Source organism: Mesoplodon mirus, assembly GCF_964341445.2.
Source record: "Mesoplodon mirus genome assembly, chromosome: 1".
In the NCBI taxonomy this organism is placed as follows: domain Eukaryota; kingdom Metazoa; phylum Chordata; class Mammalia; order Artiodactyla; family Ziphiidae; genus Mesoplodon; species Mesoplodon mirus.
Window position 1 is genome coordinate 10,038,404 of NC_138976.1, and position 15,991 is coordinate 10,054,394.

At 40.2% G+C, this 15,991-nt stretch overlaps 1 protein-coding gene across 9 annotated transcripts in view; it reads left to right on the forward strand.

The window, feature by feature from the left end:
* MAPKAP1 (MAPK associated protein 1) overlaps positions 1 to 15,991 on the forward strand; it is a 229,547-nt gene that overhangs the window by 111,213 nt on the left and 102,343 nt on the right. For all 9 annotated transcript variants that reach the window (XM_082617690.1, XM_082617693.1, XM_082617692.1 and 6 more), the window contains one exon: positions 6,263 to 6,439. In XM_082617690.1, coding sequence (XP_082473816.1) covers positions 6,263 to 6,439 — 177 coding nt within the window. The remainder of the gene's footprint in view (positions 1 to 6,262; positions 6,440 to 15,991) is intronic.

Consider the following 15,991-nt stretch of genomic DNA (forward strand, 5'->3'; position numbering starts at 1 on the left):
ATCACATTCTTTAACTGGCAGCTTCTTGACATGCACCATGTCTGCTTTTGCTGTTTCCTTAGAAATGCCTTTCTCACTCTTCTTTTGATATCCTGCTTAATCTCAAAGACTTAAGTCCCTCATCATTTCTTCATTCAGCAAATATTTATGGAGTTCCAGGCCCTGGGTATCGAGGATAAAATGGAGAACAAGAGAAACTCAGTTGTTGCTCTCAAAAAATTTACAGTTTGGTGGGGAAGACGAAATTATCAAGTGTAATAGCACTTTGTAACTGGCTCATTTCACTTATCATTTGTATTCATTCATGCATTCAGTAAATATTTATTGAGTGTTTGCTATGTACCAGGCATTTTGCTGGGTGTACAGTGGTGAGGGGAACAAGACATAGTTTCTCTTTTATGAATTCTACAACTTAGTGAGGGAAATGGGTGAATAATTAAGCCAAATAATGTTTGCTTAGAAGCTGAGTTAAGTGCTCTGCAGGGGAGGAATGCCATTTGTGAGAGCCTCACCTGGGAACCAGGGAGGAATTCCCTCAGAAAGTGATGCCAGGGGCATTTGGCAGGGGAAGGCTCCTGGCAGGTGGAACCGTGTGGCAGTGATGCTGTGGCAGGAGGAAGCATGCTGTGGTCAGGGAACTTGAAGACATAGCAATAGAAACTGTCCTAAAAGGAGTTCAGACAGAACAATATGAAGGTCTTGCTTCCACCTAAAAATTAGTGGACATTTTCTCCCTAGAACTTTACCAGGAAATTTAGATTTAACTCTTCCTGTCTGAGGTTGCTGTGGCTTGACAAACGTTACAATGTTATTTATCAGTTCTACTTTCCATTTACGGGGGGTGTGTTTTAGAGAAAAGGAAATCTTGGGAGTCTTAAAAATCTTTGCTCTGACTTCAAAGAGATGAACTTCTGAGCTGCAACCATCAGAATCTTTCTCTTGCTAATGTCTGACACACTCTTAATGTTGCTTGTCACCAAAATAAGCAGCAGAGCTCATGTAATGAGCATTCTGGACATTTCAGAATCATGCATTCTTTTATTTTTCATTTAAAAAACAATAAGCATTAATCTGTCTTGTGTTCATACTTCAGTGTGTTTTGCATTTTCTGAAGATAAGAATGAACATGTCAGATCACATTTGGTAGAAATCTGGGATGCTTCCTGGAATGCTCCTGAATTTTCATATATGAATTAAATACCATCTATTTATGGGCTATAGGCTTCTGTCTCTTCATAAAAGCCATACTGGCCTTTGAACATAAAATGGATATTGGTCAGCAATTCAATGCAATAAATTTTTCTAATGAAGAAATGTAGCTTTATTTGATGAAATATGAATAAGGGAAATTCAGTTAATTGTACTCATTAAAGCTTTGGAGATCTATATATCTCCCCCAAAAGGATCTCTCTTTGGCAGCAGCCTCCATTTTGCATCCACTCATTTCTTAAACTTCCAGTCCTCTTACAAGCTCCATGGTACCTAAAAGGGCCTGTGCCTTCCATGCCAACCCAGCTCTAAAATTAAGCCTCTTCTTGTGGATCCAGTTGTCCTGTACTTGTTTGTTACCGTTTTGATCATTCTTCTCTCTCTGGTAGTGACTCACAAACAGGACTTTTAGGTTTCTCTGTCTCATTGCTATCCACCATGCTTCTGTTAGATAGTTAATTCTGCTTCTGTGTAATCAGAAGCTTAAAAGTGGTAGAAGAAATTTTGACAAAATGGGAATCCTTCTTCATGCCAGGCACTGTGCAGTTAATTATGTCATTTAATCCTTATAAGACCCTTATGCAGTAGTTATGGTTATTTCTTCCATAATTCCAGAACCTAGTAGAGAAAATGAGCACGCTTACCAATCAGGCAGGCCATGCTCAGAGTCTCTAGGACAAGTGATTTTCTCTGTGTAGTGGGGTGAGAGATTTCCCAGACTTCCTTGTACTGTTCCATATTTCTAAATTGTCTACAATAAGAATGTATTGATATTACACTTATCAAAAATTTAATTAAATATTTTATAAAGAAAGGAAAATGAAAGTTATACATACATATTATGGGACATCTGGAAAGTATAGAAATTTAGAAAGAAAAAAGTGCTCATTGCTTTAATGTAAATATAATCTTTATGAACTTTTTGGTCCCTTTTCTTCTAGTCTTTTTATATGTATGTAATTGAACATTTTTATATAGTTGTAATAATTTCTTACTGTTTTCTCCATAAAAAACTGAGATGCCAGTACTCATATCTCGGTGAACTGCAAGAATGCCTCTTTCATTTTCACTTTTTCCTGGGCCTTCTTCCCTTGTCTTGAATTGCTATCTCTGATACATGTGCACTGCCTTGAAAGCCCCATTTGGCTAACAGGTATCAATGTGACAAGCCAGAAAAAGAAAAAGAAAAGCTTATTACTTCTCCTTTTCTCGTTAACACACACATCATTAATAATACCCTCTGTTTTTTTTCATGGTTAGAGTGATTCAGTCTACACATTCATATATTCATTCATTCAACAAATATTTGTTCTAAATGCCAGCCATTTTACTCTTCAGTGAGGATGCAGAGATAGTAGAAGAATCCCTGCTCTTTAGGAGAACATAGATGCATAAATAAGAAAAAGAGCAGGGCTTCCCTGGTGGCGCAGTGGTTGGGAGTCTGCCTGCCGATGCAGGGGACGCGGGTTCGTGCCCTGGTCGGGGAGGATCCCACGTGCCGCGGAGCGGCTGGCCCCGTGAGCCGTGGCCGCTGGGCCTGCGCGTCTGGAGCCTGTGCTCCACAGTGGGAGAGGCCACAGCAGTGAGAGGCCCGCGTACCATAAGGAAAAAGAAAAAAAAAAAAGAAAAAGAGCAGTGTGATAAGTTATATGCAGAAATATCAGCCAAGTTCTGTAAGAACACAGAGAATCACTTGGATTCTCCTAGAGATCCAAAGGATTCTAAAGAAATCAAGGAAAGCCTTTCCTGGGTAAAAAAATGGAGCTCAGACAGATTTGGTCACGTAGCTGGTTCGTGGTTGTGTTGGCATTAAAACCAGATCTCACTGCAAAACCCGTCTTCCTTCCAACAAACTGTCATGAAGAGGCACCCCGTTTTTGTTGTTTTGGAAGCTCTAGGTGTCTATATTTGGCAACTTCCTGAGTCAGGGACCACAACTGCCCCTTTTTTCTCTCCCCATTTCAAAATGCCACCAATTTCTGATTTGATCAAAGAGTAACGGAAGAGAAGTAAGGAAACCTGAGTTCTCTGAAAACCAGCTTTGCCACCATTTAACTAGGTGATCATGGGCACCTTATTCCTCTTTTTTAGGTATCTATTCCCCATTTGTAAAAGTGAGGAGATTGAAATAAATCTCTCTAAGCTTCTAATTTTTTATAAATAATATGTCGTGGTTTCCTTCTCCTTTTTAGCATATGTAGCATTTCCATACAATTGTAGGTTCCCAAGGGCCTTGGGAAATCTTGACACACTATGGCTTAGGCAGAGGATTAGATGGGAGTCAGGAGTGAGGGCCCTTGACTGCCTGGGTTTGAATCTCAGCTCTATAACTTGCATGCTGTTTAATCTTGCATGTAAGATGAACCTCACTGAGCCTTAGTTTTGTAATTCATAAAATAGAAATAATAATAAAGGACTCACAGAGCTGATGGGAAGATGCAGTGAGCTTATGTGTGTCTAAACCACTGTGCACAGTGTCTGGCACGTGGTACTCAATAAATGTAGCTAATGATACTAATGGCTGTTTTACTAGTACTAATTTGAAGTCCTGAAGCAGTTTTAGAAGTCAGAATATCACAGTAGCTTCTTTTATTAATGATTCCCTTATAAAGGCACAAAGGAACCAATATCCATGCATAGAAAATGGAATTTTAGTCATTTTTTTCCCCCTTAGATGTTCAATTAAGGGTTGATAGGGGGTGGAGCACTGTTTACTGCTAAACTTTACTGAGGACCCAGAAAAGACTTCCGTTAGTTTGTATAACATAGAGTGGATTATTCACTCCTTTCCTTGCTGTGTTCCCAGTGCTCAGGACAGGCTACAGCACAGTGTAGGCGCTTTACAAATGTTTTTTGAATGAATAAATGATATCACACTTTATATTTAAGAACTGGGGGGAATAATAGCACTAGGCACATTGAGTCTTTTGGCTTTCAGAGCTTAGGCTGTGACATTTGCTGAGTTTGTTTCGAGGAGATTTGGGGGCGTCCTGTGACAATCAAAGCAGAATTCTTCTGATGCCACTGTTTGGCTTTCTGCTTTGATCAATAGACTTATTATTTGCCCTTGAAACCTCTGTGGTGCTAGGGATTCACAGACATTCCTCAGGATGATTTACACGGCACTAAATAATCTGTGCTGTCCATTGCTTGCTTCATCAGTGTCTGCCCTGCTCATAAAATCCCGGAGGCTCAGTGGCCCCAAGGCTGGAGCATGGTGGACATGTTCACTCCAGTTACAGATGTTTGCACATAGAACATGTTGCTCACTTTCATTGTTGCTTTGTTGCTCTAATATGCATCCACAATTTGTCTTTAAGGGTTGACCTAACTATAGAAGTTATTTTCCACCTGACTTTATTATAGTTACTACCATTTATGTTTTTACCTCTGTTATATGCTAGGCACTACATATATTATCTCATCAAAACTTCAAAACCCCCTCTAGGTGACTGTACCCTTTCTGTAGAATTGGAATCTGAAGGGAGCGAAGCGTATTCTCTGAAATCACGTAGTCCAGGAGCAATGGGGCTTAGGTTGAACTCAAGTCCCTTTGGACACAAAGCCCTTAGCTACTACACCATGATATTTTCCTCATCTAAAGGGCTTTCTTCTCCTTCTACAAGTGTTTTGTGTTGAAGTTGGTAACCTTTTGCAAAGATTAGTAAGTTTCCCGTACCATTCAGAGATGAATTTTAAGTTTCTTAACAGCATTGCAAATACATGAAATTTATAGTGACAAACATAGATTACTTTCTTGTTATCCATCCATTTAGTAAATTTACAGTTCCCATTAATTTAAATCTGTCCTTATTACCTATTTTATATAATAAATATCTCTTAGTCATGACAGACTGAGTATAGATCACCTGAAGTAGGCTCTCTCTCAATAAGCAGAGTTGCAGCTAAAGATTTGTGAATTAATTGGGAAAATTGCAAATCAGGTAGTCAGTGAAATAATTCATTGTCACAGCCAATCAATAAACTTTGTAAATCAACTCATTTAATTCAAAAAATGATCTATATAGATCAAGCAACCAATTAAACAATTAGCATACACTTTGCAATTAATTAATTTAAGTATCAATCATATAATTAAAACTCCAAATTTAAGCCACAGAATTTAGAATCCTACCTCCTTGTGAACTATTAGGTTCACGCTTCTGAATGCTAGCAGATTTGCAGTTTCACAATTCAACTTTGGTGCAGGGTATTTTAAAGTGTTTAAGTTGATTTCAGTTTTAAATTTTCTTTATGTTAGTATAGTTTCCCACCCTTTTTCAGCAAATAGACTTTTTATGTCCCCCAAAGGAGAAGGAGTGTTAATTCTAAATTGGGCAAAGCTGGAATCTGGGAGTACTGACTGGACGTTCTGGGGAAGTGAGACAAGTCCAGAAGTAGTTGAGAAGGCTAGGTATCTGCGTCAGGATGAATTGCATCATTTGCTTTTACTCTGTAAGTGTCCTTGGTGTTTGGAATCAGATCCTGCCAAGTGAACCTGATATTCTTCAGAGAAGAGAACTGTAAATTGTCTTGGTTACCTTGAGTTCTTCTGATCTAGAGCATAGATATTTTCTTAATCCTGAACATAAATCAAAGGCCTCTGATTCCCTGCAAATAATTTTTGCCTCCTTTATAGTTTTGTCTCTCTTTTATGATATTTATTTTATTTACATTTATAAATATTATAGCTAATGTAGTGCTTACTTGTTCCTCCTGCTATACTCTAAGCTTCCTTTGAGGGCTGATACTCAATCTCATCTTTGATCAAAGGGGTTAAGTTCTGGGTCTTATCTATTAACAGGGGCTCAGTAAATATTTGTTGAAAGAATAGAGCAGTATAAATGTTCTCCTTTCACATTGTTTTTCTCCCCCTTTGTGGTGCCATGTGTTTTCTCTTTATCAAATGAAGTAGGATTTGGGAGATCTAACTGTACCACCAGGCTTTGGGGTAAAAACTAGTAGTGTCCCAGTTTGCTGTACACCATAGCTTCTGGTCTCTGCATCCCTCCCTCACCTTGGTGTTCACTTACCTTTTTGGTTTTTCTTACAGTGACAATGTCAGTGCCTACTGCCTGCATATTGCCGAGGATGATGGGGAGGTTGACACAGATTTCCCCCCACTGGATTCCAATGAGCCCATTCATAAGTTTGGCTTCAGTACTTTGGCCTTGGTTGAAAAGTATTCATCTCCTGGTCTGACATCCAAAGAGTCGCTCTTTGTTCGAATGTAAGTATTGATTCTGTTACTTATCTCAGTATCTCACCTCTACCTTCTAGTACTTTGGATTTGATTTTGGCTTTGTTCATCAAATGAATGATATTTGGTATCTGGAGAGTCAACGTGTAATGATTACTTTCAGACAGATGTTGGGGACGACATTTGCACTGTATTCTATGCCTCTGCACCTGGCTTAAATGCAGGCTGCTTTGCAGTAGCAAATTGTATTAGGTATATCTTGAATGTCATGTCTAGGAAACAGGCCTCTGGAAATACTGGGGTACTTTGGGGCCTATGAAGGACAAATGTGGGGTTTCCCTCTTTCTCATTAAGGAATCCAAACTGAAAATGTGCATTGCAGCCACTTTTGTGACTTAAAATACTTCTTTTTCTCTCCAACTTTGTTCAAATCAAATTTGATTTTTCTTAGTTGCCTTCCATTAGACTGAGCAGAGGTTCTTAATCCTTCCTGTGCCTTTGGTAGTCAGGTAAAGCCTACAGAAGCCCTTCTCAGAAAAGTGTTTGTAAATGCAGAGAGTAAAATTCACAGGAGTACAAAAGAATTCCATTATGTTTAAATAGTTATCAAATTATTAAACAAATTAGTGATGTAGTAGTATGTACTGGCTTTATTAACACCTTAAATGACAAGATCCAGAGGCAGGTCTAACAGTAACTCCTGACGTCTCTTGTTTCAAAGTAGTGGTAAGTGTAAATGATATTTGAGAAATCTGCAACAACTGTAATGTGCTGTGCTGGTATCTGTGGTTTCTGTTCATGACAGAGTCACCAGTACTGCTCATATGACTGTGGTTTGTTGACCGCATTCATAATTCAAGGAGATGCTAAACATCAGTCAGAAGTTAGTTAAAAGAAAAGTGTAGTTTTTGTCCATTCACATCTGTAGAGCACCTGAGTCTTACACATATATATGTCCTGGTTGTTAGGGGAAAACCTGCAGCGTTTTCTCAGCTTAAGGTCTTCTAACAGAGGCCGTGACAGTCCCACTCCCGGCCATCTCCTGGGAACAATAGCGATCCCTTTGGCACCCCCTGCTGTTAGTAACCAGCAAATTCACTGTCCAGAAGAGGGATTGCTTTAGAGGACTTTCCCCCATCTTTTAAAAACATATTGCCTTTGTTTCAGGTTTTTACTAAAAATAGGATTATGTTACCTATGATATATGAGTATTTTGGGTGTTTCTACCCTTGACCAAAGAAAGAAATCTGTGTGCCTGGGAGTGAGCCGGGGGTAGCTCCTCAAGCTTTATTATTGTCATTTTATCCCTACCCTGAAATCATGTTTGGTGTATATAACATCACATATTTTCCTTCTTTTTACATTTCAGAGGCACTAAAACAACAACTTTAAAGAATATTAAAGTAATTTAAAAGTTTTCCAATGATTCCTCCATCCCAGTATAATTATTTTCATTTTTACATAATCATTTCCACATGTATATATATTACAGTTTCAGTTCTAGCGTACATATTGTGTTATTTTTACTTAACATTATATTACAAATATTTTGATATCTGTTCTTAATTCCTACAATCTGCATTTATTATGTAATGTCTCAGACCTTAGGTATAAACCTACAGCTGCTTTTCTAACAAACTGTTGATCAGCAAAAATAAAGGGGCTACAGAAACCCTCATGTTTATGCTGTTCCTTTTTGGACTTCATGCAAAGACAGTTCTGTGTAAATGTACAGTTGACTCTGATTTGGAAATCTGAAAATCAGTTCATCCTTGTTATAAAAATTTTTTTACAATTGTAATTATATTGATGTTCATGTTATATAAAATAATTCATTTAATAAAGTAGTACTTGAATTTTTCAAAAAAATCTAGACAGAGACAGCCCCTGTTTTCATGGAGCTTACTGTCTAGTTGGGGGAGAATTGTCAAACAGATCATTCAAATGTGATGAGCAATACAACAGAAAAATGTACGGGATGAAATGGATGCCTGTCAGAGGATGTTTAGATTGTTTCCTTGTTTGGGTTTTAACAAGTGATTCTATAATGATAGTCCTTATCTATATCCCTTTTATTTCTGTTGAATAACTTCCTTAGGATAATTCCCTGTGAATAGGATTATTGATCAGGGTAGAAACATCTTCAGATTCTCGCTTTGTATTGACATATATAGCCTTCTGAAGAGGTATCTATTACAGTGCTACAAATAAAATTCATAAAACCATCTTTTCAGTCTTACCATTACAAGGTGTCATTAGAAGTTTTTTCTTTTTACTTTAAAAGATGTATATAATGAAATGTCAGTAGTTTCTTCTTGAAATTCTATTGTTTATTGATAAATCACTAGAAGAATTGTTCTCATTAGCACATAATTTTTACTACATAAATATTAACATATGATCATAGCAGTCTTTTGATCTGAAAGTCCTTTTTCAAACAAGAGCTTTAAAATCAGTGATTTTCAATAGAATGAGGTTGGGGGTGGTTTGGGCATAACCTTCCCAGGAGAAGCACCTAAGGCTACACAGTGTCTCACTGTGAACCCTACCTTCCAGAGAATGGGAAAAGAGATGAGAAAACAACTGCTTTAAACCTGATACTTTTTTTTTTTCCTGAATTACTCCCATCCCTGCACTCTCACTCCCGAACACACACACCACACGGTCAATCCTTTTTTTATTCTAAAGTCCAGGAGTTTATTCAACATGTCTGGAGTGTTTCTGAAAACACAAGGTCAAGTAAAATCTTTATATGTGAGCATTTAGAACAAATGTCAATACATTTTCTCTTTCTTCTTTTTCTCAGTTGTCTGATGAAATAGTACAAATTACTGACCATTTGCCCTGTGTATATTTTTTTGGTTCAACAACCTCCCATTCACCTTTCTGGTCTAAATTCTAAGTTAGAAAAATGTCTCCCGCAAATGCAGGACAGAGCAGACCTTTAGGAGTCTCCAGAGACATATGCAATGTTTCAGAGAGTGAAGTGCCAGCAAAAGAAGTGAAATCATTGCGGCTTCTCTTCATTCCCTCCCTTTCCTCTTTGCATCTCTCTCCCAGTGCAGAATGGGCGGGAAGTGGCTGCATAGACACTGCACTGAACCAGGAAGAAGGAGCTAGGTTTGACAATGGAAAGTGAATTAGTATTTACTAAGGGCCAACTATGTATATGTTATTTCATTTAATCTGAGAATAGCCCAGTTTTTATTATGACCATTTTAGAGACATGAAAACTGAGGCTGGAAAGTACTGCTCTCAGGCCTGGACTTGACCCCATGCCTAACTTCAAAGTCCATTTTTTTTCCAGCACCCTGCTGATGGTTGGGATGTGGGTAGGGGAATCAAGTATTGGTCTAGTCATTCAAGTGAATCCCACTGTCTTAAGGCCAAAGTTCAAGAGCATGGTGGCCCCTGGAGCCGGACTTCTTGGGTGCCGATTCTGACCTTGCCCTTACTAGTGTGTGTGAAATCTCAGATGAATTACTTGACTTTTCTACGGCTCAGTTAAATGAGGGTAGTAATAATACGTCTCTCATAGAGCTGTTTTGAGGATTGGATGCGTTGATATGTGCAAAGCACTTAGAACAGTGCCTAGCCTAAATAAGCATTATCTAAATAAGTGTTTGCTGCAATTGTTGCTGGTATTAATAAAAATCCTCTGAGGGCAAGAACTGGATCATTAGTGCCCCACAACACCCAGCATAGCTCCATTACTGTGGTGGTAATGGAGTAAGTAGAGGGATTGAGTAAAGGCTGAATTTCAGTAACTTTTGCTGAACACGGACAGCGGTGTACATTGGAGATCTGCAGACATCCTGTATGGCAGACATCCTTTAAGACAGGGGTCCCCAACCCCTGGGCTGCGGACTGGTACCTGTCCGCGGCCTGTTAGGAACCAGGCTGCACAGCAGGAGGTGAGCGGCGGGCGAGCGAGCGAAGCTTCATCTGCCGCTGCCCGTCGCTCGCCTTACCGCCTGAACCATCTTTGCGTTACTGCCTAACCCCATCCCTGCGCCTAGCACAGGGCTTCCTAGAGAAGGAATGAACGAACGAATCTTCAGGTGTCTGCGGGCTGCTCGGGGAGAAGGGGGCCCTTGGGCAAGCTTTCTGTCCCACCTTGCTTTCTGAGCCCACTTAACCTCTTCTACAGCCCTGTTTCTGCCTTTTGAATACCATGAAGCCCCAGGTTGCCTTCTGTTTCTCAGAGGCCCTCATACCGTTCAACCAGGAGTCCCCAGTATACCATCTTTCCCTACTCCAAATGAGGCAGCACAGCCTTTGAACTTAGGCTAACCTGGGTTCAAGTTTCAGCTTCACTAGTGACTTGCTCCATGACTGTGGTCTCAGTTTCTTCATCTGTAAAGTGAGGATGGTAATTACTACTTCATGGATTTGTTATGAGGAATGTTCTTAAATGTAAGTAATGTACAGACCTCTTTTAAAGGAAAATTAATGCTCCTGGAACTTCAGTGTTTGCCCAAATTTTTTATTATAAAGTTACTTAAACACATACAAATGTAAAATTCTAGCTATAAATTCCATGTCTTTATGCAATCCAAAAAAATTACAAATTAAATGCAAATAAAACTATAACATTAATAAAATAAAAATTAGCAACGTTAATGCAACATGATATTTTGCTGAAATTAAATCACTGATGTGGGTGGGGTTTAATGGATGTTCATTGTTTTACTTGTCAACTTGAATCTTCTGATTTTCATATGAAACATCAGATTATCATATTATTTGTCCTTTTAAACGATGAATGTATTTTTAGGTACTAGTCCATTATTTCAATGGGCCAATTGATTTATAGTGCACTACCCCCCCCCAAATTTTAAATGTTTTTTAATTGGAAAAATAAAGAACATTTCTGCTAGGATGACCAGTTTATGCCAGTCCTACCCAGGATTTTCCCTGTTTTATCTTTTATTTTTTGGCCACGCCGCGTAGCTTGCAGGGTCTCAGTTCCCTAGCCAGGTATTAAACCTGGGCCACGACAGTGAAAGCCCAGAATCCTAATCACTAAGCCCGGAATCCCTTCCCCACCAGGGAACTGACTGTTTTAAAATAGAAAGTCCTAAGTCCGAGAGCACCCCTCAGTCCCGGGTGAACCAGGATGATGGGTCACCTTACTTTCTGCTGTTGTCAGTTGGTTCTGTTCATAGATGGGCTCTCTGCCTCATTTGTCCTGTGCACAGTGTGACTTGCATACTGCAGGAGATGAATTCTTCAGAGATCAGCAAGTCTGTTCCATAAAGAGCCTTGTGTACACTTCTCCTGTCACTTCTCCTTATTCACCAAACTGTTTTGGCATGTAGCTTGCACTGATGCCGTTTGGCCTTTCTAAGTCTATTACTGATGTTAAATAACCAGCTGCTAGGGTACTCAACCCTCCAAATCTCACCAGCTTATCCCACATGTTGGCAAACTTTTTCTATAAAGGACAATATAGTTAATATTTTAGGCTTGCAGGCCATACAGTCTCTGTAGGTCAACTCTGCCATCATAATGCGAAAGTAGCCATAGAAAATACGTAAATGAATGGACATGGGCTAGATTGGTTGACCCTGGCTTTATTATACGTTTATTTCTTGTTCACATCTGTCTAATGAAGGTCAGGTGGCTCTCCTCCAAGCAGTGACTCAGGGCTCCCCCAGCTGGATGGAGAATGAGGAACATGGAAGACTGGGAATGGTCTATATCCGTATCTTATCTATCTATTGCTTGTATAAGTCACTATATATACATCTATTTATCTATCTGTATAAAATTCTGCTTTTCAGTGAAAAGCATATGTACATGATTTTCATTGAACTAAAAGCAAAATTTTTAAATTCTGAAACTCAGGAGAGCCTGTGAATGCATCTTTTGACCCTAGGGGGTCCATGAACCTCAGGTAGGAAATGCTGCTATGAGAAAATTAGCTCAGACCCTAGTGTGTAGGAAGTGTTATGTAGTTGCTATTTGTTGTTTTTATCAGAGATTTATCAGCCTGAATAGTTCACACTAAGTTGTATGTGGGGTTTAACTTTTCTTTGGGTTATTTTATTTTTTATTTTTTTGCGGTATGTGGGCCTCTCACTGTTGTGGCCTCTCCCGTTGCGGAGCACAGGCTCTGGACGTGCAGGCTCAGCAGCCATGGCTCACGGGCCCAGCCGCTCCGTGGCATTTGGGATCTTCCCGGACCGGGGCACGAACCTGTGTCCCCTGCATTGGCAGGCGGACTCTCAACCACTGCGCCACCAGGGAAGCCCTCTTTGGGTTATTTTTTATTGCACAATTAATACATGTCCATTATATTGGGTTGGCCCAAAAGTTCGTTCGGGTTTTTCCGTAAGATCTTACAGAAAACAAAATAGGAAAAATTAGAAAATCTGTTTTTTCATATAAAAAAAATTTCAAATTTCTCTTTGTTCCATCATACAGAGATAATGACTTATTACATTATATAATGATTTACATTTAAAAACAGGAGCTGGGCTTCCCTGGTGGCGCAGTGGTTGAGAGTCCGCCTGCCAATGCAGGGGACATGGGTTCGTGCCCCGGTCCGGGAGGATCCCACATGCCGCGGAGCGGCTGGGCCCGTGAGCCACGGCCGCTGAGCCTGCGCATCCGGAGCCTGTGCTCCGCAACGGGAGAGGCCACAGCAATGGGAGGCCCGCGTACTGCAAAAAATATATATAAATAAAAAAATAAAAATAAATAAAAACAGGAGCTAGTTAACTTAAATGAATCCCTAATTGGAAAAGTGTTTTGTGGAACAGAGTGTGGAGCTGGATACCTTTTGATGTTCTTACTGAGTTGGGGCTAGGCTGGTTTTGCCCTCCCAGGCCCTTGGGCCCCAGGAAACCCCTGGAATAGAGTTGTCGTTAGGGGAAGGAGAATGGATTACTCTAACAAAGTGCAAATTAGGAGGCTGTTAGTGGACACGGCCCCCTTTACCAGATCAGCAAGCGGATTTCTAAGGTATCCATTGTTCTTGATTGATTTTGGATAGACAGAGCAAATGTGTATGTAAACAGGAGTCCCTAACTTGCTGACTGCTAGTAGCTACTCTGAGCCTAAGCATTGAAGTTGTTTGGCTGTCAGGAGTGGGGGGGGGGAGAAGTAGGGGACAGAGAGGTATTGGGGGGTGGCCCCTAATGCTAGTTAAGAGCTGGATCTCAGCTGGTTTTCAGCATCTGAAGAAGTGCTCCTTGCCAACAATGACCACGCCAAGGCCTTTAGACATAGTAGGACAAGGGAAAATGAAAATGAGATCTTGGAGTGGACAGGAGAGGAACTTGCGTTGTCCATCTCTTCCCATCCCCCAGCATGGGCTAATTCAATCAGAATTTGTGAAACTGAGTTGACTTTAAAAATGGCAATGACAGGGCTTCCCTGGTGGCGCAGTGGTTGAGAGTCCACCTGCCGATGCAGGGGGCACGGGTTCATGCCCCGGTCCGGTAAGATCCCACATGCCACAGAGCGGCTGGGCCTGTGAGCCATGGCTGCTGAGCCTGCACGTCCAGAGCCTGTGCTCCGCAACGGGAGAGGCCACAACAGTGAGAGGCCCGTGTACTGCAAAAAAAAAAAAAAAAAAATGGCAATGACAAAAGCAGCTGGGGTGGTGTCATTGTGTTACATGTGTTGACATTAATGTTTCACACTGGGATCCTACTCTGGGGTGGGGAAGAAGGGCTTTAAGGGAAGAAAAGTCAAAAACAATAAAACGGACAGAATCTTCCTAGATCAGAAGTCAGTTAATTAAATTGCCCTCCTATATATGTGTTTTACTTAAAATGTTTAATATGTCAGGTGGATATGGGAAAGGAATCATTTTAACCAAGAGCTGCAGAGCAGATAGAATCCAGTTAGGATTTTGCTGTTTGGGAAATGGACCACAGGGTAGACGTTGGAGGATCTTGTACCAGAAGCTGGGCTGCCTCAGTCAGTGTGGCCCAGAGAGCTCCCAGAGACTGCTGTGGCTTCTCTTGGCTCTGCATAAAGGGAAAGGTTAGCTGCTTTTTTAGGAGGCATGCCCTAGATTCATTGCTCTTTCCTGTATGAGGGCCTTTCAAAAAAGGGTCTCAGTGGTTTTAGTATACATTCTTGATGAGATCTCCCCAATATGCCCTAAGTGACCAGACCGTTATGAAAAGATATCATTAGTTTGAAAACTCACATACTCTTAATGTGATATTGCCTTAATGGTCTTGAGAGGAGGTAGTGGGGGTGAGGGGAAGAAATGAGCGTTCCTGCACACTCAGTTTGGTGCCCCTAGTAGCCATTATCTCATTTATTCCTTATAAGCAACGTATCTTTATAATATATAAGCTGAGGATCAGAGACAGGTAGTTATTTACCCGAGGTCATGCAGATTGGTAAGGGGCAGGGCTAAAATAGGGCAAGGAATAAAATAAGATGCCTGTGCTCTTTGTAACCAGGCCTGACAACATGGCTATAAATTATCCTAGTTATTTATTGTTTGCTTGAGTCACAGAGGACCAACTGTGTGTTGTTTCTTTTCATTCTGTTGTATTAGCAAACAGTTTCATTGTCCAGATTGTCCTCGTGTATGGAAGTGAAACATACGCAGCCTGTTTAATTTTGTATTTGTAAATCTGACTTGATTTCCTTTTTGGCAACAGCTACTGTCTAGAGAAAAGAAAAGATTTTTCTTTGTGTCTGTTTAAAGTGACAGAAATATTGGAGTAAGTAATAAAGATGGAAAGCATTAATTACATACTTCTAAGAATTTAAAGGTCAGACAAGCTAAATATGTATGTTTTGCTCACTGGAATGTCTGTCTGTTGAAATTGTGTCAGGATAACTTTGTTCCTACAATAAAAGCACATATTTTAGATAGCCATCAACTTACTTTGGTATCCAAAAATTATACCAGATTGTTGCTTTATTTGCTATATATCTTAAAAGTTTGGGACTCACATTTCTGATGTTAATGTGATTTGTTTCATGATCCACCCCCTTTGGCCATGTTTAGTTACTATGTCTCATTTTGCTTTCCTCTGTTCTCCCCTCAGCTTGTGTTGGAGTCTGTCAGCTGCTGCTGTGTACCTGTCAGGCTAGTGACTTGTAATGTTTATTAATACAGCGTCAGTCTTGCTGTTGAAAAAACCGTGATGCTTCTCAGAAGGGTGCGATAGAACGAAGCTTTTGATTTCCAGATCCTGTCTGCACTGTGTGGTGAATACATTCTCAGATGTTATGCAGTTCACTGACCTGACAGTTGTGGAACCCCGCCTGGGACCCCATTTCAGCAGGACATATTTGAACAGAAACAGTTTGCAAAACTTTACACACTTAAACTCCTGCCAAGGCAAACTGTTAGCCACTTGAGTTTGTTATAAATACCCAGTGGCAGTGGTTGGAGGTAGCCCACGGTGTGTTTTATATTCTGAACTGAATGTGAGTGTCTTTGCGGTTATATAGAGTAGTAAATAATTGAGTTTGATTAGGGAGAGGGACCTCATTATCCCCCACCTGTGCCCAGCTGGAAGGGGAGGGTCGAAATGAAGCCATTAGCTGTCTCTCTTACTGGCATCTCAAAGAGCTCAAATACATCTGTGTCTTATTTTG